The following is a 24,533-nucleotide window of genomic DNA, read 5'->3' as shown; positions in this document are numbered from 1 at the left end:
CTGTTCCAGCTGCATGGCATTTTAGGATTTGTGAGAATTAAAAGTCATGCATCCTTAAATCTTCACGAAGTATGGCTAGTTTATAAAAAAGCAAGTAAATCCTGCCTGGCTCAGGGGCACCCAGATTGTGCCATGTAGAGGAACTCAGAGAAGCCAAATACTGGAATGCCTCTGATGGCTCCAGGTCGGTGTAGGTCCACAGGACTCCTTGGCCAAGAGCACTGCCACAGAAACACACTGAGCACTTCTGAGCTCCAGCTGGCTCTATGCTTCAGGAAATGCTCCCCTGGCATGTATCCCTCCTGTAATCTGAAGCTCTGGAACGTGTGATGCACACGTCAGCTGGCTGAAACCCCCACTACAGAGTAATATCATTTGATCCACGTATTTTAAATCTATGTCATTACCAGTCCCCGTCAGCTTGAAATGTAAATTCATTACTATTAAATCAGAAGCTCTGTCCAGACCTTCTCTAAATTAGAGGCTTTCATTTCTCCTTTTCAGATGTGCATGTGCCTTTTTGGATGCCGACCCTGCCTATGAGTGCTCCACAAACCCTCTGACAGGCTCTGTTCCTACACACCGCCGCAGCCCTCGACTGCTTTCCAATGGTTATTATGTTCTGACAGAAGACAGTTTTCTGTCTGATGAAGAGGGCAACATAACACTGACACCATCCCACACCAGTGTTACATATAAAGAGAATTTAGTTCGGTAAGTGAACTATGTGCAGATTTTACTCCATGTTGGCGATTGCCTCCACATCTCTGGCCTTATCTAAAGGTGTATCTGGAGGTGTCTTTGTGTCTGTCTACATTTTGCTCAGCATAAGACCAGCATTACTTCTGATTGGGAACATGTCAATTGCTTTAGAGAGTGCAGTGAATGAAATGACCTGATTTTCAGTCACATCTTACTACCTAAAAACTCTTTAGTGCAGAGTTGTTGCTATAATTGAAGTCATGTCCAATAAAGGAAAAGGATAGAGTTACAGCTCATTTTGCCAATGGGGTGTTGTCTGATAAGGACTAAGAAAAATGTGTATATATATATATATATATATGTATATATATATATATAAAAATATCTTTGTCTAAAACACACACACACATACATATAAAAATAAAAAGGTCTGGTCCTGGAATTCTTACTCAAGCAAAAACATCTCATGATTCAGAAGAACAACAATTTAGAAAGGTATGTAAAATGTAGTTCAAGAAACCTGGAATTCAATGGATTTAGACTACTCCAAATCAGATACAGCAGTGAAAATCACAGGGAGTACTCACTGTACTATCAGAGAGCAGTAGCTGTGATATCATTTGGTACCACAGTACCCAGTATCACAAGAGCATGATCAGCCCTACTGTTAATACATTCCCTGACACATTGTGGTGTGCAGCAGCCATTCCTGGTGACGTGCCCAGGGTCAAGAACAGGCTGGGAGCAGCACCCAGAACTTGGTTCTTTCATGTCATTCCTGCAAGCTTTAGAGCTCTGTCCCTGCTCAACAAGAATAATCAACTCTATTCCTTGGCAACATCCTTTCTTTCTAGGGTATTCAGGCGAAGGAAGAAAATCCGTCGCTCTCTTGACAGCTTGTTCAATCTCAGTGCCTCCAGCTCATGGCTCAGCTCCACCATTCCCAGCAGGATGGATTTCTCCCATGTAGAGGATCCTTGGCCTGATGGATGCAGTAAACTAGAAGCCAGTCACAGTGATATTGGTAAGCCCTGATCAGGTACCTGGTAATCAAGGTACAACATTGCAGTCTGTGTTTAGTGTGAATTGGGTATCTCTTTCTGGATGTTACGCAGGTGTTGTCTGCCAAGGTGTGCAGGTAAAGGATAGAATGAACTACTACAGAATCCTAAGGGACAAATAGAGCTCCTGGCATTACAACTGAGTATGAGTCTGCAAAAACCTCTGTGCCAAAAACTAATTTTTTGACTGAATTTGAATGCAAAGTCATCACCAGGAATGTTTATTCTGGTGTGATTAACACCTGGCACTGTCTGCTTTCACCTGGCTCTTTCAATAAGTTCATCTGTTATGCCCTATACAGTTTTGTCTTTACTCTGCATATTTCCTCCAGCATACATTTGAACCCACCAATTCCCTACCCATTACAATTTGCAACCTCTCCTGTGATTCAGTAATTAATTCCTAAATTCATTAATACAAAGTCTCAGAGCTCTTCTTCTGTGCAAACTCAGTTATACGTGCATTTCTTCTAGGTGATTCAGACTTTTCTTCTGAATATAATAACCACGTGTCACAAAGGCAAATTCCAGCATCTAATGGAGCATTTCTCACCAAAGATGATGAGTTTCTTCATTTTGAGGAACCATTTTGTGCTTCAAAATCCTGCTCTTCATTTATGATAAATGCAAATGAAGAGAATTGGAGCAATGCAGGTATGTTATGTTCTTATTCTGGCATGCCTCATTTTTAGAGTGAAGTGAAAATACATTAAAAATATGGATCTGGCCCCTTGCAGAATAGAATTTATTTGCTAAAACATATATTTTAAATTAATGATTAAAAATAACAAAATCCTAAAAACTATATTCAATTACTACCCCCTGCTCACATCTTTCCCTCACCCTTTTTTCAGAAAAAAAAAAGAAAAGAGGAGTGAAGTGGAAAATGGAGGAAAGGGCATGGCAGCAAAAACTAAAACAGGCAATTATGCAGAAAGGTTTGTTTTCTGAGAGCATGGAGGGCACAGTGTTCCTGTAGTTGTGGGGGAAAAAGACTCCTGAGAGACACTCAGAGCATGAAAATTAGGTTTCTGCTTTGAATCACTCCAGGCGAGTTCTCTTTAAAAGCAGCTGAAGAGCCTGGTCTCACAGGTAGCCTTTGCAAACTCGTCCTGTCATATATTTACTTTCATTAAAACCCATTATTTTCCTGATTTTTATTTTAGAATCCAGGACAGTGCAAAATGTCATTTCTCAGATGGTCGCACTGATCACGTGTTTAATCATTTCAGTATGTACAAGGTAATTTTTATTTATTTTATTTTCTGTTTCTGACATGAGTGCTTGCTTCATTTCAACTGGTGAATAAAACTTAAATTAAGGGTCACATTTTCAAAGTGTGGCAAATATCTGAGCTATATAGATATGCACAAAAATAAGAAGTATGTATGCAGATATGAAAGCTACTTTGCCAAGCGTGCTTTGGCAGGGGTTTTGGCAGGCTGAAAAGAATCAGAATGGATCCATGTCTTTCTAAGTGGATTTTTCTCTCAGTCTGAATGCTGAGGTCTTTCTTTCCAGGAGATTATCTTCAATAGTTTACGTAATTTAAAGTTTCAAATTACAGTTCACCTACCAGAGTTCAGAGGGTTCATCTGCAAGAACCCTTCCTCCTCCTCCCACTCAAGCTTCACCTCTTTTAACCCAATATGCATCACTTGACTTTTTTTAACCTTTCTGGGTACTGTTATGTTCTCAGATATTTTATTGGAGGACTGTCTGCCACTTTGTTGCTGATGATTTTAGTTTGTAAGTATAAAATTTCTTTATTTCCAACATAATTTTTTTTACTAAGTCACATCTGAGGAACAAATTCTTTCCTTTAATGTATATCCATGGGTCTTACTGATCCTAATAAGAGCAGTATATGGTCAAATGGGGATAAATGTAGCCTTCAATCCATTACAGCATTTTGCATTTAAATTTCACAGTTCTTTTGTCCCAAGGTGCTGCTGTGTCCTCTTTCTTCAGTCTCGATACATTTTTCAAAACAACTAAATTTTGGTAAGTGGTTCCAGTGTCATGTGATGAATAGAGAAATTTAGAAATGTTATATTAAGAAGAGGAAGGAGATTCCTCCTGTTCTTTTCAAGTCAGAAGATAGAAGGTGGGGTCTGAAGTTACTGATGGAGCATTTGGCTTTTCCAGTTACTGATTTGTATTCAAAGAAACTTTCTTTTAATTCAAAAACCTGCCTTTTCATAATGTGCAATAAATGTTGTAGCAGAAAAGGGAGGTAAACCTAATCTGCCATAACATGATGTAGTCACAGTCCAAGCAGTGGAATTTAAGATTCTAGAGGTGCACTTTCAAGCCTCGCACTGTAGTCCGCTCCCAGGCCACCAGACCTAGCCTTTTTTTTTAAACTGGAAAAAATAAAACCAGCTAATTGTGATGCTTGCCACATCACCATCTTCCAGGGACTACAGAATTGATATAATTTGGCCTCTCTAACCCAATGCACCATTAGCTCATACACAGGCCTTCATGCTGAAAGCAAGTATGGATGTGCTGGATTTATGAATTACCACTCTTTCACCTTTTTTTCACCACAACATTCTAAATGTCTAAAATACAAAATGCTTATAAGACTAAAAAGTTTGGGGTCATCTGAATTTTTATGGGCTGAAAGTGAAGCTCAAGAGGATCATTTTTGTTTCTGAAGCTGTTAGGGTTCAGGAGATCAGTGTATGCCAAGGGCACCAAGACAATCTGGCCGACCTCAGCCTTTGAATCGGGTATGTTGGAAGTCAGAAGCAGCAAGGCACAACCTGGACAGCCCCAATACAATGACAGTCCCACTTTCTGACAGATGATGTATCAGTTTGTTGCTATGTATCTAGTGCCTAAAACTTTGGTTTTACCAAAGCCACCAGGTCAGGACCAGTGTGTTGCAAGCACATGCCCCAAAGAGCTGCTTTCCCTCTTCCTGAATAGCTTAGCCCTGAGTCATAACAAAGCTGTTCTTCACAAGAGAAAAATACACTCTGAGAGCTCTTCAGCAGCAGGTATACAGAGAATGCCTCTTTTATGCTCATCACAAGTGAGAAGTTACCTGCTCAAACAAGTAGTCCTGCAGCTTAGCTGAATTTGTCAAACAGGACCTACTGATAATATATAATAATTATAAGAAACTGTGATTTAAATCAAGACATACAAAAATGTATTCTTCTTTTTTTTTTCCTCACAGACAATAATAAGAAATAAAGAACAATTGGTGAGTACATATTTAAGTCCATATTTTTTTAGGCAATGAGTCCTATTATGGAACAGAGTCCAAACATATCAGAAAGGTTCCATGGACTTTTCATTAAAAGAAGGTTTAGCTACAGGACCCTTGCCAGTTTTTACTGCAAATTATTCCATTTTGATGTCTACAATTCCTTTTGGATTGTATATTTTCTTTCTGTTGTCTGGCAGCAGTGTCTAAATAGTGTAAGCTGTTAACAATTGCTGTGCTTCAGCCCAGAGAAAACATGTTTTTCAGTAACAGGCAAAACAAGCCTTCCTTTTCCCAAGTGTGAACTGAACAGCAGGACCAGGTGCTGTGCTGCTCTGAGCTGGTTGCATTCCACCAAAGCAGTGAAGCAGCATCAACATGAATTGGTCCAGAATATCTGAAAAACATGTAGACATTCTTCTATTCCCTATTCTTTTTCTTCATCCTCACACTCCAGTTTCTGTTTATCAAGCATTTCTAAGCCTCGCTGCAGCTCAAACCCTTAAAATAAGAGCACTGATTTATTTGTACTTGGAGTTGGTCATCCCAGTCCTGGCTCTGTTATTTCCTTTATGTCTTTACTTTGTACAGTTAAAAATGAAAAGAAGGAACCAAGTGGAGCTGCGCCCAGTTTGTGTTCCTTATAGTGTGGCTAGAACAGCCTTCTTCATCAGTTTCCTGGCTGAGTGCAGTTCAGCTTTTGAGATCTAAAGGCATCAGCACAGCTGCAGACACAACCTGGAAAACCTTTCTTTCAGCTCTTAGAAGGAGGGTGTTAATCCTGAGAACAAAGCATTTTAGAAAGGAGTTAGGCATTTGATCACTTTGCCTATGGTGACAAAATGTCCTACTCACAGCATGCCAAGCTGGGGATGCCACATGTGGCACTTCTTAAAGTTTATAAAAGGGCTGAAACACCAGAGCTTGAAAGCTTCCTCTGGTTTTGAAAGCCACTGTCAGTGTTAACCAAAGCAGGTACAACAGGATGGAGTAGAGAACTTGGCACTTGTTCTGTGGCAGGACTAAACTAAACACAGACTGACACACTCTTTGTCTCTTGCACTCCTTTACTTAAAAATTTAAAAGCAGAGTTGTTACTTCTGTGCATTTTGAAATGAGTTCAATAACAGTTTTCATTTTTCCTCCTCCTCCAATTTATTTTCATCATCTCTTTAGCATCGAACTTCTGGATACCTCCTTATGGTCATGGTTACGCATTCATGTGGGAAAAAAACCCTCAGGTTTGATAGTATTCTTCCTCCAAAACACAATTAATTTTAGCTTTATTTTTCTTCTGGTCAAATGTGAGTAAGGCCTTTGTTCTTCTTATTTCTTTCCTGAAAGAATTACGCAAAGAAGTGCTATATCTGTAGTATCTTATATCAATAATGAAAAGTGTTTTGTAATTCCCATGAAATATTTTTCTTATAAAAATGATGTAATCTCATATTTTATGTATTAATTTCTTGTTACAACATGCTATCAAAGATAATGTGTTTGGATAGTGGCTGAGTATCTGTGATAACTGATCTATTATGTAACTAAAACAGTATTTATTATACTCATCCTCATATTTACTTGTAGTTAATGTACTTCAATAATACTGTAAGTGTTAAATGATTCCTCTTCTTTTTTTAAAGTACAGAGGCAACTGAGAGTAAACATCACTATGTAAAACATGTAAATATTTTGTTACCTATTTTATGCCTATTGTAAAAAGTCCATTACTAAAATAATTTTAAAACTAAAGGATTATAAAGATTTTTAGTGTTTAAATAATCATATCTTGAAATAATAATCTGGAAATGTAAATCCCATTCTGAGAGAAAAGTCTAAGACTGTAATTACCCTGCAGTCATCAAACAATTATGCTGAAAACTAGAAAAGAAGAGTTCACTGTAAACTCATTAGTTCACTGTAAACTATCAAAGAAAAATCTGATTGAGATTGAAAAAAAAAGGTGTACAATAAATTCCTATAATCTGTCTATTAAAAAATACAAACTATAAACTAGAATCCTTCTGATCTGGAGTGAGGGAACTCCTGGGACAATTTCTCAACTGGAGTTCAAGGGCTAAAAATAAAATGCTCAGGATCTATTAAGATCTGATTTCCCTGATATTTGTGGATGTTGAATTAACAAAGTTCTAGTCAGTTACCAGAATGGTTGGCTTTGACAGTTCCCTTCCATGTACTCCTATGGACATAAAAACCTCATGCCTCATCTTTTTTCTCTGAAAAGAAGAACAACCATATGTTTCTTCCTATTGGATAAAAAAATTGAAGCCAGGATTTTTCTGATGAAAAACTGAAAAAAAAAATTCCAACCTAAATATGTAAATCCAGACTTTCAGAGGTAATGAGTATTTGCAGCTTCTGGTAACTACAGTATCAAGCCTAGGATAACTGTGGAATATAATTCTCTCAGAGTAAAACCATTTATTATTAGTGATTAACTGACAGATATACTAACAGAGAAAACAATTAGAATTTTATGGGGTTTTTTGTCCCCGGTGATTAAATGTTTATTCCCCTTTAATATAGCACCTTATTTAGAGAAAAGAATCAAAGAGAAGTGTTGAGATGTAGATTTATACCCCCCTGTGTATTTTTTCACACAATTTATTGCTTTTTTAATATATATGATCTTTATCATTACACCTTGTCTTATCTCTTACTTCAGCTGTGTTCAGCTGAATTTCAGGGTCATTCATGAGTATATATCATGTAGTATTTTATAGGGGGAATGTTCATGTGGAAGATGATAATATTGATGCCATTCCTTAATTTTTAATGTTCCTGGTCTGTGAGCAAGTCTGGTTTGCAGTTATCCTGAAAGCATTACTCATAAAAGCCAAACCATACAAAGATTAACATATTTTATTTGAGTTATATGGAATAAATTACATGGTACAGAATACAGGTTATGACCACTTAGTCCACTTCTGCAAAATCTGCTTTTTGATGTACATTTTTATGAATGGGCTGCACTATTTTGTAAACCTCTTTGCACATTTCTATATACACCAAGCAAAACTGTTACTTCATTTATATTGTTTCCTTTTTTATGGTTTCTCACGCTGCTTTTTTTCCCCCCCATCTCTGGCATTTTATATCAGTAAAAATGTTCCTGTTCTCATTTCTTCTTGTATTTGAGAGTGTGTTTCAGTACTGAAGATTGTTATTGTTAGAAATTGCATATATTTCAGTGAATTTCTTATTTGTGAGTTCATGTCCTGCCCTGCAGATTGTGTGCTCTTTGGGGGAGGGTTTTTTGGTACTTTAGTGCAAACATAAAGCCTTGTTTTGCACTGGTGACTACGTTACCTAGCATCATAGAAAAATAAAATAAAAAATAATATTTGAAAAAATGGTAATTCAATAGGAAATAAATAAAAATACATAGGTTTAAATTCTGAGTGGGTATCAATCAGCTGATTTACACCAGCTGAGACTCTAAGCTGCAGCATTCCAACAGCTTTGTCCATGGATATCAATTTTCTGGGGTTGGAGCACCTTACATGATTGTATATATGGACAAAGTCAAGACATGTTCAAAATATTTCTGTATTAATAATGCTATAAATGCTAGCATTGTAATAATAATGCTATAAAGCTCGTTTTTGTCATTACATAGAAATACATATTGCATTGTTTTACACATTAAAACAATAAAGTTGTAATATATTAAAACGGTAAACTGAATTTCTTCATGACTGGCATGCCAGAGGTGACTTTTTCTTCCTTCTCATCTCCAATGTCCTGTTTGTAATGTGGTTATTTACATTATCTCTGGCACGTACATTGCTTCACGCTAGGATTTCAGGCTTGTGCTGCTGAAAACTCTCGGTACATAATTTAAAAAAAGAAAAAAAACAACGGTGTGAAAATAAAGAACACAACATACTTCAGTACCTAGCTTTGCCCTGTGTGTGCCAGACCTCCAGGTGAGGACCAGTGTGTTGCAAACATGCTCCAAAGGGCTGCTTACTGTCTTCCTAAGCAATTTAGCCCTGAGTCACAAAAACCCCTATTGTTCACAAGAGAGAATCAAACACATTCTGAGAGCTTTTCAGTCACTGGTGTACAGAGAATTCTACTTTTGTGCTCATCACAACTGAGAAGTTACCGGCTTGAAGAAGAAGTCCTGCAGCTGAACTAGATTTGTCAAACAGGACCTATGCATGTACTGATTAAAACAAACTGTGGCTTAACTCAGGACATAGAGGTACAAGGATGTGGAGTGAAGTTGAGCTGGGGAGAAGGGAAAAATAAAAGGAGAGTGGATTTAGATTTGTCATTATGTCTCTCTATCCTACTCTGTTTAATTGGCAAAAGTTAAATTAATATCCCCAAACTGAATCCATTTTGCCCATGATGGTAATTGTTGTTTGATGTCCCTGCCCTTATCTCAATCCATGAGCTTCTTATCATATTTTCTCCCCATCTTCTGTTGAGGCTGGGAAGTGAGAAAAAAAAAAAAAAAAGCTGGTGGGCACTGGCATTCTGCCAAGTCAACCCACTCATCAAGTCAACTCACTTATTTGATAATTTAATTAATTGCAGATTTTATATTCCTTTCTTCAGAATTATCATCCAGAATACCTGAAAAAAGGAAGAACACTTTCACCCCTTGACTTTAGCTTAACCAAATAACATAGGCATTTCAATATAATACAATGTAAACATAGCGTTTAAAATACTGTACACAGTGAAAACAAGATTTTTTCCTTGTTTGAAGTTAATACTTTGATTGTGAGTTCTGTTCCCAAGTAAAATAGCAAATAATTATTATTTGAAGAGGCCTGCAATTTGATATAAATGTGTAGGTAGGAGGATTAGTGGTCCTTCTTCAATGTCTGTGATTCTGTGCAGGGGCCCTGGGCCACATCCAAACATCTGTGTAAACCTCGCTGTCCTCTGAGTGGAGTTGTTACTTATCCAGTCAGATAGGCCAGGACAAATACTATGGAGTCAAAGTGCATAAACTACTTCTGCTCCTTTGTGTCTCATCATCTCCACAAATCTCAGGAGCCTTAACTCAATGGCACCTTCATACTCCTCTAATCTGCAGTATAGATAGAAACCTGCAGAGTGGCTGTGGGGAGCTGCATTTACATCAGAGGTAAACGGCTAAATAAATGAATTTGATCATTGTGAAAATTCCTACTGCCTTGTTTAAATTTATAGGTGAATTTCTTCTTAGTGGAAGATGACCCTTCAGTTTGATTAGACCTTTAGGTTAATGAAGACAGGTAGGAAATACAGAATGACTTTCCTGATGCCACCACTTTGATTCAATGCTGGTTGTGATCCAGAATTGAACAGGCTCTGCAGGGAAGTGGTGGAGTTGCCAATCCTGGAAAAATCTGGAAGAGGTGTAGCCCTGGCACTGGGGGACATGGTTTAGGGATGTGAAAAATGCGTATTTTATTATTGGCTTTTCACAAATATTAAAATGAATATTATATGTGTTGTGTTAGAAAGTAGTGCTGTATTAATTCTCTTAAGTAGTATGTTAAATATAGTTTTAAGTTATAAAAAATGTTAAAATAGAAAATATACTATGTAATATACTTCTTTTAAAGAAAGGACTTGCAGCGAAATAGCAGCCACAGGACACCAAAATCTTTCAGAGAAAAAGAATTTATTGCCCTCTTATCAGAAGAAATGATAAGAGGGCAATAAATTCTTCCCACTTTGAAGGTGCTGGTAGGATTCAGAGGAAGAAGTTGACGGTGACCAGACAGAATCTTGTATTTCAATAGAATTTATGCATCATGGATGCAGTGTATGAATATACAACAGGCTATTGCTTTTAAGGGTTAATCCTTTGTTAACGGGTGTCCTTTTTCGGCCTTGTGCTGCCCAGAAAAAGGTACCCGGAGGTCCGTAACTCTCTGTCTCTATTGTCTCATATTGTCCTAATTCAAATTGTCCAAATTATTATTACTCTAATGGTATTATTATTTTTATAACCATTTAATTACTATTAAACTTTTAAAATTTTAAAAAAACCAAGTGATTGGCGTTTTTCATAATGACTTGGCAGTGTCAGGTTAACGGGTGGACTTGATGATCTTACAGGTCTTTTCCAACCTAAACTGTTCTACGATGCTAAAATTGTACAAGACTGTGAATCACTGGAACAGGCTGCTTTCACAAACAACGGAAAACAAGCTTTCAGCCCAAAATGTGTGAGGCGAACTAGATGACGGATCCGCAGGAGGAGGACAGAAGCACCATGCAAAGGACGAGACGGGAGATTTATGCCTGAGGAGAGCTCCCTGATCCCCGCCCGCCGAGGGAGGGCAGGGCCGGGATCCGCCTCAGCGCCGCCGCCCGGGGCCGTTGCTGTGGCAGCGCGGCGCGGCCGGCAATGGCGGCGGCGCCTAAGGGCGGCCATGGTGCGCAGTGAGTGTCGGAGAGCGCCGCTTCCCTCCCCTCCCCGGGCCCTGCCCTCCTCTCCAGGACGGGCCCCGCGCCCTGCGCGCCTCCTTCGTGTCCGAGAAGGGCGACAAAGCTGGGGAAGGGGCTGGAGCACAAGTCCGATGAGGAGCGGCTGAGGGAGATGGGGGTATTCAGCCTGGGGGCTTAGGGGCGGCCTCATCGCTCCCTACAACTCCCTGAAAGGAGGCTGTGGTCAAGGGGCGGCCGCCCTCTTCTCCCGTGTGACAGGGCGAGAGATGGCCTCAAGTTGTGCCAGGGGAGGTTTAGCTTAGATGTTGGGAAAAATTTGTTTATGGAAGGGGTTTTCAAGCGCTGGAACAGGCTGAGCGGGGAGCTGGTGGAGTCAATACGCCTGGAGTTATTTAAAACTCACGCAGATGTGACATTTAGGAGCATGGTTTCGTGGTGGGTTTGGCAGTGCTGGGTTATACTAGATGATCTTAAAGGTATTTTCCAATCTGAACAATTCTCTGGTTTCCGTTCCCTCTCGCCACAGTTGTCTCCCTTCCCCACCATCCCCACAGTCCCCTGGCAGCCCCCTGCCCTCCTGCCTCCCTTGGATAATTGTCAGATTTTCCTCTTCCCTGGCCATAACCCCCATTTTATCTCACCACGAGAAACACAGATGTTCCTTGCCCCCCAAAGCAGCCGTGAGAGGGCCAGCAGTGGGGACTGGGTGGCCCTGCTGGGGATCCCTCCTTGGTGGGGCAGCCCCTGCAAGGGGGACTCTGGATAGGATGGCTCATGTCAGAGCCTGGGTCTGTCAGATGTGGAAAACCCCAAACGAGGTAAAACACTCTGTACTGTTACTTATGAGTTGATCATATTTTACAGGTACAGCAGTATGACCCAGAAGACTTAGTGCCCACACCTTTTACTCATGAAAAAGGAGTTCCCTTCCTATGTGATTTTTCTTGTAATCTGTTTTGATTGCATATTATCACTGGACTGCCAGTCCCATGCTGGGCTGACACAGTGCTTTGGACAGGAGCTCCTTCTCCCTGCAGGAAGCTGGCAGATGCCCTCTTGGAGCAGGCACTGCCTGAAGGAGAGTGACTTTATCTCCTGAACAGCACAGCATGAATTTGAGTCTAAAAGTAATGGTGGCATACTTCACTTTTCTGAAATGCAGCTTCCCCCACCATCTCCTGATACACCTGCAGCTGTCCATCTGCTTATTCTTTCAATTTCGTTACTGTTATCCTTCATTTCTGCTTCTTTTCTTGAGTAAAACGTGTAATTTTTGGAAGCCCAGGCATTAGAACAAGATCTGTTCTCTCCACTTGATTGATGCCATCCCTCCTTTCCTCCTGTGTTCATGGGAACCTGGGAGTAGCTGTGAACTCTCAGGTTGCTGCTCCAGTTTCCTATTACTGCACACACCACCAGAAAATCTGGTTAATGAACTTTTTAGTGAGTTCAGTGTGTTTGTCAATGTCCTGGAGATGCTGTTATTTAAAATTTTATGTAATATTTGTTTTCTCTTGCAAGCTTGTTTCCTTCATTCCTCTGCAATGAACTAGATCTTACACAAAATGTCAAATGTTCAGGCAGCTCCCTACAACAGGATGTCAAATTAGGTTTCTAAAGCTTCCCTGTAGCTTCTATTGTGAAAGACTGTCTCTGCTTTGCAACTCATCTGTTAATGAAAGTGGACATTTTTGCAGAATTGCTGCAAAAATAATTTCAATTTTCATCAGTAAATGGAAATTGGGCTGTAATTAAACTTTCAGGAATAGTTTGTATGACTTCTTTTTGTATAAAGGGTATAGAACATAATATTGCCACCTGTGAGAAACACCTATCACTTGTTTTTAAAACATGTTAAAAGTTTAATAGTAATAAAATGGTTATGAAAATAAGAATATAATTAGAGGAATAAAAATTTGGCCAATTTGGATTAGGACAATATGAGACAGTAGAAACAAAGAGTTAACAGACGTCCGGGGACATTTTCTGAGCAACATAAGCCCGAAAAAGGACCCACATTAACAGAGGATTAACCCTTAACAACAACAGCCTGTTGCATATTCATACACCTCATACATGATGCATAAATTCCATTCAAACACAGGATTCTGTCTGGGCAGTGTCAAATTCTTCCCTTCAATCCTAACGGTGTCTTCATGGCTGAGTGAGGCAGGACGAAGTTCGTTTCTTCTGATAATGGGGCAATAAATTCTCTCTCTCTTACAGATTCAGGTGTCCTGTGGCTGCTATCTTGGTGCGAGCCCTCTCTTGAAAAAAAGTATCTTCCATAGCATAGTTTCTATTTTAACATTATGTTATAACCTAGAACTATATTTAACACACTAAAGAAAATTAATACAGGATTACTTTCTAACACGTATAATACTCATTTTAATATTTGAGAAAAGCCAATCATAAAATATGCATTTTTCATATCACCAGTGTGTATATATGCAGATTGGGGAGTATTGTTTTCCTGCTCAAAATTACCTGGTAATAGTGGCACTGTAAAATCTGCAACCAAACATAGTAGTAAGCAGACTTATTTTTTTTCTTTCAATTTCCAGCAGATTTGCCAAGTAACTTAATAAAATGTCAGTGTTTTTTCATATTTACTGTGAAGACTGAAGTATTCAGTCACAATTATTGACTTTTTTTCTCTTTTATCTCTTACTTTAATCAAGTTCAAGTGGAAGGGACAATGATTGTTCACATGCAATAAACCTGCTCAATGTGGTTAAAAGAGACAAAGAAACCTTTCCCAATATGATTTTTATGCAGATAGGTTCCCCCCTTCAACCAATATCTGTATCTCCACATTTAATTCTGTAAATTAATTCTGTCAGGTGAAACTCTTTTCGAGCAGAAGGGAGATTTAACCCTGGACATTTATAAATAATATAATATAAATACAACCAGTTTCACCCCTTTCCTGAACACTGCAGATAGAGGAGCTGTGCAGACACATGAGAGTTTGGGCTGTATTGGTACTTAGTTTGCTGGTCCATGGGAATGTGTGCAGCCATTCCAGGACCCCTAATAAAGCTGGATAATTTCACAAAAGCTCCCTGAGACAAAGAAGTAAAGAGTACTTTTAATTAATGCATGGTAGGAACAGTTTCTTTTCACAGATCTTTATATATTTTTTCTTTTTACTTGCTGTTCTTCAGATCCTTTTTGTAAGGCTTTTTTGTCTTTTTTTTCAGCATTAAAAATCATTTCATGATACCTGTGCTAACTTGATAAAACCCTGTGTTTTTCCTCAGAACTTCCCTATAGTCCAGTGCTTGTCAAGGGGAGGAAAATACTGGCACTTTTTGGTGCAGTGTGCTGGAAACAAAGCTCTATTATCTAGCTCAGGAGTGAGCACAGGCTCTTGTAGAATTTCTTTACCTTCATGATACAGAGCCTTTTCAGTGTTTGAGGGACTGCCTGGCATTCAATATTACAACATGATAACTGAACCCAGGTCTCTGGTGTTTTTCAGCCACTGAAACCCCTTTGCTGGCTCTGATGAGCTGGTAGTGCCTAAGAAATACCAGGTATACATTTCATTCTAACATAAACATTTATAAGCATGAGTTAGTTATGGCATAAAAAATATCTGCCCACTTTCAGCATTTATCCTGCTTATTTCTGTGCACACTGTGCTGCTGGAAGAATATGATGACACACTGTAGTTTGCTTCCCCCCACCCCTTGCTGCTGTCTTGGATGTGAACATCTGGCATCTGGAAATAAAACAGCATAAAACACTCCACTACTTGTCTACATGAATCAATCTGCAACCCAAGCTATGCTGAAAATAGTGGCTGCTGGATTAATTTCTGCAAGGGTTGTATCACATTCTTATGGAAGACTCAGCAGTTTTCATATGGATCTTTGCAAATGTTACAGGTGATGGGATTGTGTTTCACAAAATATGTTTACTGTGGCAGAGAGGGTCGAAGTTACTTGATATCTTGATATCTTCTCTGCCAGATTTTATTTTTGTTGTCATTTCTACTGGGCAATTTGGTATGGTGGAACAAAATATTTTAATGATTTTATAATTTGCTCCTAAGTCAGATGGCAGAAAATGATTAAAGGGAAATATGACATCTAATGTTTCTTTCAGTCACTGAAGATCTTGTTAGAAGACGAGCAGAACATAACAACTGTGAAATTTTTTCACTGGAAGAAATCTCTTTACATCAGCAGGAAATAGAAAAGCTAGAGCATCTTGACAAATGGTGTCGAGATTTAAAAATTCTCTATCTTCAGAATAACTTAATTCCAAAAATTGGTAAGTATTTTCAGTATGATTCTTTTAAAATGTATTCACATGCATAATTTAAAAGTCTTTTGTAATACGTGAAGGAATGTGCTCCTAACAAGAGTTCCTTTCCTGGTTTCTTTATTAAATTTCTAAGAAGCTCAGAAATTTTCAAGGGCAATTTAAAATTCAAAAGATACTACTGAGATACAAGTCACTAGAATATGAGTGTGAAACACCTTTCATGGGTTAAAATTTCAAAAATCAGGATATAGTTTAAATATCCCATCTTGTAGCAAAGAGTCAAAGAGTTTACCATATACCATGGGGTCTGATTCATTTTCATGCAAATCATATTTTTTTGTTAAGATTGAAATACTTTTTATTCAGATAAAATACTTCCTTGTGTGCATGAACCAAACTTTCTGCAACAAAGCCTTAATGGTCTTCCTACACCACAGGACAAGATATTATTTCTTATGGTCTGGTTTTGTTCCATATTGGAAGATGTGACATCAAGCCTTGGGCTGGAAAAGCTTAGGTTCTACATGTATTGTCTAGATGAACAACAAAAAGTTGGAAGTGTTCAGAAATTATATTAGTATATCTTTTTGAAGTTCCTTAAGAGGAAGACAAAAATATTTAGGTTTTAGGAGGAAGTTCTGTGCTCAGAACTTGTAGGCAAATCCTTTAAGTTTTCTCAAGGGACTCATCAGGAAACTCTAAAGTGAGAGATTTAGATTTAGCATTTCATAAAGTAGAGGAATCTTCTCCCAGAGAGAACAAGTTTTTAAACTGCTTTGTGCTTCTTTGCCCCATCAAAAGAAGGACTGAAATAAGTTGGTTTTCTCTCTGGTAATGAGTCCTTAATAAGGCACAAGATTTCATCTTTTGGTTTCACTGTCAACACTCAGGCCTCCTTCAGGATAGCACAGGATACCATATTCAGATTGATGCTTTTTGAACACAACATTTTTTCAGCAATTTCATTTTTGAGACTAGCAGTTTTTATGTTACCATAATCTAACTGTGGGAGTTGAAGAAGTATGCAACTTGCTGATTCATGTATTCTTGTATAACATGACAGCTTTCCGAGGTAATGCCTTAATAACAATGTAAAAAAACCCAAACAACCCCGTACCAAAAAGCAACCAAAACAAGCACCACCAATCCCTCCCCACACTATGGGGGTGACCAAAATCATTGTCAACAGGGGCTGTGTTCCAAAGCATTGAAGTTGAGAAGTTTTTCTTCCCAGTGGATACCAACATGTGCTTGCAGAGGACACAGCAGTTCCAAGCATGCTTCTGAATATCACAGAGAAATGGTTCATATTGGCTCTGCTGGGCTGTGTCTTTTCTTAATGCAAACCTTGATGCAGCTCTCGTGGGCAGGCAGGGGCTTCTCAGGCATCCCCTGTGTGTGTGAGTGGTGCCACTGCCTTCAACACAGCTCTCACATCATACAGAAATACAGGAATATTCATTTCATTACAGAAACATTGCAACAAGAACAAACATCCAAACTAAGCTGTGCAAGTTCTTGCTGAGAAATTGATGTCATCATTTGTTTGTGAATTATGTTGAAAATTCCTCTTCAAGTTCTTAGTAAACTGTGGTTTATACAGGATTCATGTCACTGAGTTTGTAGATATCTCACATTTCCCAAGATGGAATGTCTCACTATGCTTTTTCAGCCATTCCTCTTGAATTAGATATGTGTTTTATGGATTTGTGATAAAAATGTGTTTATAACTTCCTTATTTATTTTTGCTTTTTTTTTGGTGTGTTTTCAGAAAACTTTTTTGTTTTGTCATTTTATTAACATTAAAATATTAATGTCCAGTAATGTGGTACATATTCTGATTTGTCCTTTCCTATTTTTCTGCTTCATTGTTGTTTTAAAGTAAAGTAAACAAGTGAAACCATCATACTTTCCAGTGCTGAAAACTGAAATAATCCATCTATGTTTTGTTACAGAAAATGTGAGCAAACTAAAGAAGCTGGAATATTTAAATGTAGCTTTGAACAACATTGAAAGAATTGAAAATCTGGAAGGTCAGATTTTGAAAAAAGCCATTTTGCCTTTTCATATTAGAACACTGAAGTTGTGACTTGGTGTCAAAGAGGGTGGAAGCCATTAAGCATGCCCACCTCTAGGGGTGTTTTGTGGGTATGTAGAGGATCCTTGGGTTGCAGGGTTTCAGTAAGTTCTTTGTAGCAAGCACTTCCTACTGCTGAATTTTTCTCTTTGAAGTTTCCTAAATGTCTCTGGGTCACGTTTCATCTTCAGGAATCCAATGTCACACACAAGAAGGTTTTGTGCTCAGCACAGGTTTCATTGAGGGTGTGAGTTTTCTTAAAAGAGGTTTTCAGAGGATTTTTTTCTCTTTCATTGCTTGAAATCCTGTTTGTTTTATCTGTGTTTAATCCTTTATCCTGTCACTTTTGCACATTTCATGAGCAAAATATGGCATTTTCCAAGATTAAAATCTAAGACTTGAAGCAACCCATAAACAGATTCCATATTACCTGAATAATTTATGACTTGATTGTTTTCTGTTTCTCAGTTCTGTTAGGCCATTTGCTGAATCTTTAATATATCCACCTTGAAAAAGGAACAGTTAAAAAAAGCCAAATAAACTGATTGGTTGGTTGATTGGTTATTTGTATGTGTGTGTATGTTTTGGTTTTCTTTTGTTGGTTTAGTTGGGTGGTTGGTTGGTTTCCTTTGTGTTTTTAAGTCTGAAAGCTGATTCAAGAGGATGGCTTAAATAAGAAATAAGCAAATGGGCTAAATACAAATTTGAAAATAGTGAAGAAGTAGGTAGTGTAGTACATATTTGGGAATTTGCTGAGAAAGTTGCATTTATTTTCAAGCCACTAAATTTTAAATTCATCTATCAGGCTGTATTATTTATTACTGTGATTTGTCATTTACTTAGGAGTTACAACCTTTGGGATTGGCCCTTGCATAAATCTGGGTTATTTAAATCCCCTAATAAATTGTTCTGTATTGTTTACTTTCTTACAGCTCAACTGTGCATAAAATTTAGCAGATAGACCAGGAAAGGAAAGTGATTAGAGTGATGTGAATCAAAGTTGAGCTTGCTCTCAGCTAAACTTTTTACTCTTAGAGCCAAGTTTATGATTCATGGACACATTATGATAAAAGGAGAGGCTAATAACTTAAAAAATCAGATTTTCCAGAACAGTTTTTTACCTAATTTAGAGTTTCTGTTTGTAATGAATTGTTTTAATACAAACACTTTCTCACCAGTATTTTCAATTTAACCAGTGATAAAGTGTTTACAATGACAGCTGAGTCCACAGAGTGGAAAACCTAACTTGCAGTGAGTTTTTGGGAAGTCTTATCTTTGTACTTGAATAATATTACCAGAGATTAACCATACTCAGAACTGAAACTCATAATTGATTCTGCTGTCTTTAAGCAATTGGATTGGATTTTAGCCAAATGATTGAGACTTAGCTGAGAAGGGGTATCAAGGCAATCAGACTGTTAAAAATTAAATCCAGCTTATCTGAAAATTAAATATTTAATTAGCTCATCTATGAATGTCCACAAAGTTTTGATACTGATAAAGCAAATAATGTTATGGTATTTTGTATTTTATTGAGTTTGTTTTATTCCTGTAAATATTGTAAGCTCATAAACTTTAGCTGTGAGTCTCACTCAGGAAGAGTCTTGGAAAAGATGAGTTCTGATAGAATGAAACCAGTTTACAGAACACAAATGGAGACAGTTTTATATCCAGTTGTGTACATATGTGTGTATGTATATCATGTGTACAGTTATGTTATGGACAAATTGAATTAAGGGTTCTTTCAAACAGGCTGTGAAGAATTGAAGAAACTTGACCTGACAGCAAATTTCATTGGTGAACTCTCCAGTATTGAATCCCTAAAATGCAATATTCATCTGAAGGAATTGTTTCTAATGGGTAACCCATGTACTGAATTTGATGGTTATAGACAATTTGTAGTGGCAACTCTTCAGCAATTAAAAGTAAGATTTTAAAACTTAAATCCAAATAAAACATGAATACTGTTGAGTGAACATACCTATCCTAAACAACAAAAAACCCTTTACTTGGAAAGCTAATAGACTTTTTCTTAATGTTCATGGGATATTAAATTCTATTCCAAAGAAGAAATGACTACAATAAATAATATGATAATAATTGGTTCTATTCTGATGGAACCACAATTATTCATTAACTTTTCTGTCACCTTTATTGGAGATTCTTAAACAAAAGTTTCTCTTTTTTTTTTTTTTTTCAAATAAATATATTGTACAGTTCTGGCAGTTTTTTCCTCATGGTTGTTATATACAATATATTTTAAAATTATTAGCACAATTGCAGAGAATTAGTGGGTTGTTGGTACCATTCCAACAATATGTACTAAACCTTCAGTGTGAGACAGAAAAAAATACAAGTTGGTGTAAAATTGCACTACACAGCATTGGCTGGAAATAGACACTTTGAGATTGTGGTTTTGTGCTGAGACTGAGCTGATGTAATGATTTCCTGCCAATGAAGCAGTCTCAGGCCTCAAAGATGTTCTCACAATTTTCCTCAGAGAAGCACAGGCACTGCTTAACTTATTAAGAGTAGATTCAACTTACTCAGTTGGCAATAAACTTAGACATCAAAAGAAATAATTTTGGGCTGAATCAAAGTCAGACAAAGACCAGAAATGGCTGAAGGGACTCTCTCTACTGTATAGTCTAATAAGACTATTTAAAATTCCTGGAAAATGCTAAAAGCAGATCTTAGAAACAAAAAACCGTTTTCAGATCTGAATAACAAGTTATTGTTAATTCCTTGTAATTAGTAATGAAGTATAACTTACATAGTGATTTTGATATGTGAAAGATGCATTTCTAATTATAGACAGAACTTAATTATCAAAATGAAACTACAATTGAATAGATTTATTGATTTGAATATATTTATACTTTCTCACATATTTATGACTTTTTCTCCTTTGGGAAGTATTTGGATAGTAAAGAAATAGAACGTTCAGAGAGGATTAAAGCCCTTCAAGACTATCCAGAAGTGCAAGGGAAAATCAGAGAACAGGAAGAGGCTTACCTTCTCAAAAGGGCCAGAGAAAAGGAAGAGGCTCAAAGAAGGATGCAAGAAAAAAAGGATGAGAAACAGAAACAGATGGAGTCTAAGCTTGGATGTGACAGGTAACAGTGAACAACAACAGTTTGTGAGTAAACATTATTTTTTCTTTATTCACAAGTTTGGCTTTTTCCATTAAAGAGTTTATATAATTCCACTTAAATATTTTTGTTCATCGTTATTGTTGATTCAAGCAGAGTTATTTCTCCTCATGCATGTTACCTCTAATGAAAAATATAATTAGTTACAAACATAATTTATTATTGACCTGCAGACACAGTTCAATAGAATTTTTTCTCCCAAAACTCCAAGCTAAGTTGTCTGGGTGCCAATATAGTATAATTAATGGTTTCTTTCAGGAGAACAGCTGGAAATTGTTGTTTAAGGTAAAGCAGGGGTTCCAGAGAAAGCACCTGTTCATCTATAATTGCTTTTGCCTTAGCATCATCTTCAGCATCTGAAGACTGAAATGGAATATTGCAGGCCTTTGGTGTTGATTTTCCCACTTCTTCCACTTCATGTCACTGACATTACCTGGGCAGCAGCAGGATTTTTGTCTGGTGTCATCTTCTATTGCACTTGCCACCCATCTTATTTTTAATCCCCTGGAAACTGTTTCATGAAGCTGCCTGCAGAAATTTGTCCTCATAGATCACACCTGTATCATAAATTTAGTTTTCTCTCTCTATTGATAGAGATGTATAGAAGCTTAGAGGTAGGGAGAAAAAATTATTCAGGCATTAAGATTGCATTTGAGGAGATGCTCATTGCTACCATATAAATTTCTAATCTAATGTTGGGAATTCTTAGGCACATGGACTGAAGGTTTTTTCTCACCTGAAAGTTGTGAGAGTATCTGAAAACTCTTTTCTGAAATTAAATCTGTTGAACTATCTATCAGGGTTTTCAGGGGATTAGGTATAGCCATACTATCACTTCATAGTCAGGTAAATGTAAAAGCATTATGTCAAAATATGCTTTGGTGATTGACAAAAGAAGCAGAGCAGAGAATGTTTTCCAAATACATAAGATACCATTCTTGGTAGGAATTGTACAGTTATTATTGGGTTGAAAAAATATGATTGCAGTAATTTATTAGCAAATTACTCTTCCTTCATTTCATTGGGATAATATTTCAGTGATCTTGTGTAGCCCAGACTCCCCACAGGAAAAACCCAATCAGGCAGAAGCAGATGGAGAGCAAGAAAGATGCAGAACAATTGAAAATGATGATGATGAAGACAGAAAATTTTGGGAGGAGCCTACACCATACACTCCAGAATCTAGATTAGAAACTCACAGATACATTGAAGAAAAACGAAGAGCTAAAGGCAATGAAAGGTACTTCTTTGTTTTAATATCTTGATGAATTGGAGGAGAAATTTTCAAAGGTGCAGAGAACAGGCAGATGATTGCCTGACATTAAATGTTACTGAGAACTGACAGCTTAAATCCCTGTTACTTGTTAAAATAGTCTAACCCAAATATTCACATTGATTTTGTTTTCTTTGATTTTCTAAACTTCATTTAGGTACTCCTTATTTTATTTTTCATCAGAGATTTTAAATAGAACTGTTTTTTCAACTTCTTTTTATGGAGTTTAGAAGTTCCACTTTTCTGTCAGCTGTTTTGTGTAGTTCAACATTTAACATTCTGCTAAAAACATGTATCCATACTTCAGATTGCATTATGTATTGCAGGCCATGCTACAAGTTTTTTGCACAAGTGGAATTTCAGGCACTTTTCCATGTAACTGAGAATTTTTTTTTTTCTCATACTTTATCAAAGATATTTGTCACATGTCATAAGATTCTTTTATCTGTGCTATTTGGCATGGTGAATCTGAAGAAGTCTGGTCCCTGAAAAGCCTTTAAAGCTTTATAAATTTGTTACTTGTTTTGTTGAACATGCAAAATATATGCAGATACTAGCAAAAACGCCCAGTATTTTATTGCTGCTGGCTTATCAGTTCCACAGACATTGTAAACAATGTCTTTTTGTTTACAATGTATTTTTCTTTTTTTTTTTCTCCTCTCTTCTACTTATATAACATACTTTATGCTGGAGATTTTTTTTAGCTGTTCTTTTTAAGGGCCTGCTTTTTTAATATTTTTGTCAAGGCTAAGTTTTGAAAAAGTCAGTCCTAGGGAATTCTCCAGGAAATCTGGAAATGTGCATAACTTGATGCTATTATTAATTCAAGTTCTAGCACTTTCCTGGAAGAACTTCTGTGAAACTCAGCTTCTAGCCAGTTCAAGTTTTGCTGTGTTTAGAAATGCCTTGCTCTAGTCAAAAGCAAATGTGTTCCAAATGCTTCCCTTTAAAGATTCAAGGACAGTCCAAACAGTGTTATAATAAAGATAGAATAATTAATTTCTGAATTTTTCTAAATTTCCAAGTGATTGAAAGAGTTTAAAAATCCTTTCATGGGTCATTTGATTTGGTGTTCAGAAAGTTTCACAGCATCTCCTTAAAATGGTTCACATGAATAGACAATTTCATCTGGGAACAGATTGTTAAAAGCTAATGGGTGGTAGAATATAATTTGTGAGGTGTTTCTGAGAACATCTTTTGAACAGAGTGGTGCTTCATTCACTTTGCATTTAAGTGTCAAGTCTAGGAATTCAGGTGTGGAGACTGGCTGCCCACAAATCCCACACAAATGCTGATTTATATTATAGAATAGTGTTTAACACTTGGATAATTGTCTTTCTTAAACAGAAATTGGTTTTATGTAATTGTTCCAGTAGGTTTATTTAAGTGTTTTTATTTCTTCTTCAAATCTATTGTATTTATAGACCAAATCTATTTTTATGGGTTTTTTCCCCCAAGGTGTTCTAAATCTATAATATTTTATATCTATAATTAGTGATTTACCTTTAACATGCTCTTAATCTTGAATTTATGGTAAGAAATAGGTTCAGCAACAGAAAAGAAGTAATGCATTGTTGTTGGGGTTTTATTGAGAAATGTTTTTCCTTTTAATATGCTGGATAAAGTGGTCATACCCACTATATTGACCAGCTGAAGAGTGGATTAATGCAATGTGACAATTACAGTGCTATATTTTTAACGAAAACTCCATATTTTTACTTAGATGTGATCAGAATTTTCTTTTTCATGTTACTAAGATTCCTTGCTCTTCCTTCCCTTGCTCATAATCTAAACATTTACACAGGAAAATACCAGTATTACAAGTATTAATGTATTAATACCAGTATTACAAGTCTTAATGATCTTACTGTGATCTACTTTGGGCAGATAAATTTATCATAGCTGGTTTATTGTACTAAATAAATGTCAGTATAGTTTAATTGCTCATAGCTGGAAATGGATAGTAAATGTTAAAGTAATATATCAGTACATCATGAATAAATCTGGAATATGAATTGCATTTTTTGAACAAAGAATGCAACAAAAAATGTAATATATGCATCAACAAATAATGTATATGTCTGCCCTTTGGTCCTACTGTATCCTATTTGATGCTGCTTTTAATCTTTTGACCATTAAAATTCTTTTTGCTTGAGCAAAGTAGTGATTGAGAGACAGATGCTGTTTGAAGCAGGCCAGGCATTTGTTCAGTGGGAGTAATCAAGTGAGCATGATTAAAAATTCTTTAGAATTGCTTGCCCATACATCAAACCAGTTATCAGTGGTAACACCTCATGATGAGTTTGACCATTCCTAACTAGAAAAATGTTCCATTACATACATTTAAGCC

General features: G+C 37.0%; 1 protein-coding gene across 3 annotated transcripts in view; it reads left to right on the top strand.

The window, feature by feature from the left end:
• LOC139587465 (dynein axonemal assembly factor 11-like) overlaps window positions 1-24,533 on the top strand; it is a 51,283-nt gene that overhangs the window by 4,283 nt on the left and 22,467 nt on the right. The window contains exons 3-9 of one of the 3 annotated variants that reach the window (XM_071421826.1): window positions 505-714; window positions 1,557-1,726; window positions 15,520-15,687; window positions 17,637-17,714; window positions 19,511-19,683; window positions 20,675-20,874; window positions 21,962-22,150. In XM_071421826.1, the coding sequence (XP_071277927.1) occupies window positions 505-714; window positions 1,557-1,726; window positions 15,520-15,687; window positions 17,637-17,714; window positions 19,511-19,683; window positions 20,675-20,874; window positions 21,962-22,150 (1,188 nt within the window). Of the gene's footprint in view, window positions 1-504; window positions 715-1,556; window positions 1,727-11,096; window positions 11,398-15,519; window positions 15,688-17,636; window positions 17,715-19,510; window positions 19,684-20,674; window positions 20,875-21,961; window positions 22,151-24,533 lie in introns of those variants that run through there. The other 2 variants (XM_071421824.1, XM_071421823.1) reach the window with 2 other exon arrangements.

This window comes from Agelaius tricolor, unplaced genomic scaffold, assembly GCF_023055355.1.
Source record: "Agelaius tricolor isolate 1412-34295 unplaced genomic scaffold, bAgeTri1.0.p SCAF_2, whole genome shotgun sequence".
Taxonomy (NCBI): domain Eukaryota; kingdom Metazoa; phylum Chordata; class Aves; order Passeriformes; family Icteridae; genus Agelaius; species Agelaius tricolor.
The sequence above is the reverse complement of the archived record's forward strand: the minus strand, read 5'-3'. Positions and strand labels throughout refer to the sequence as shown.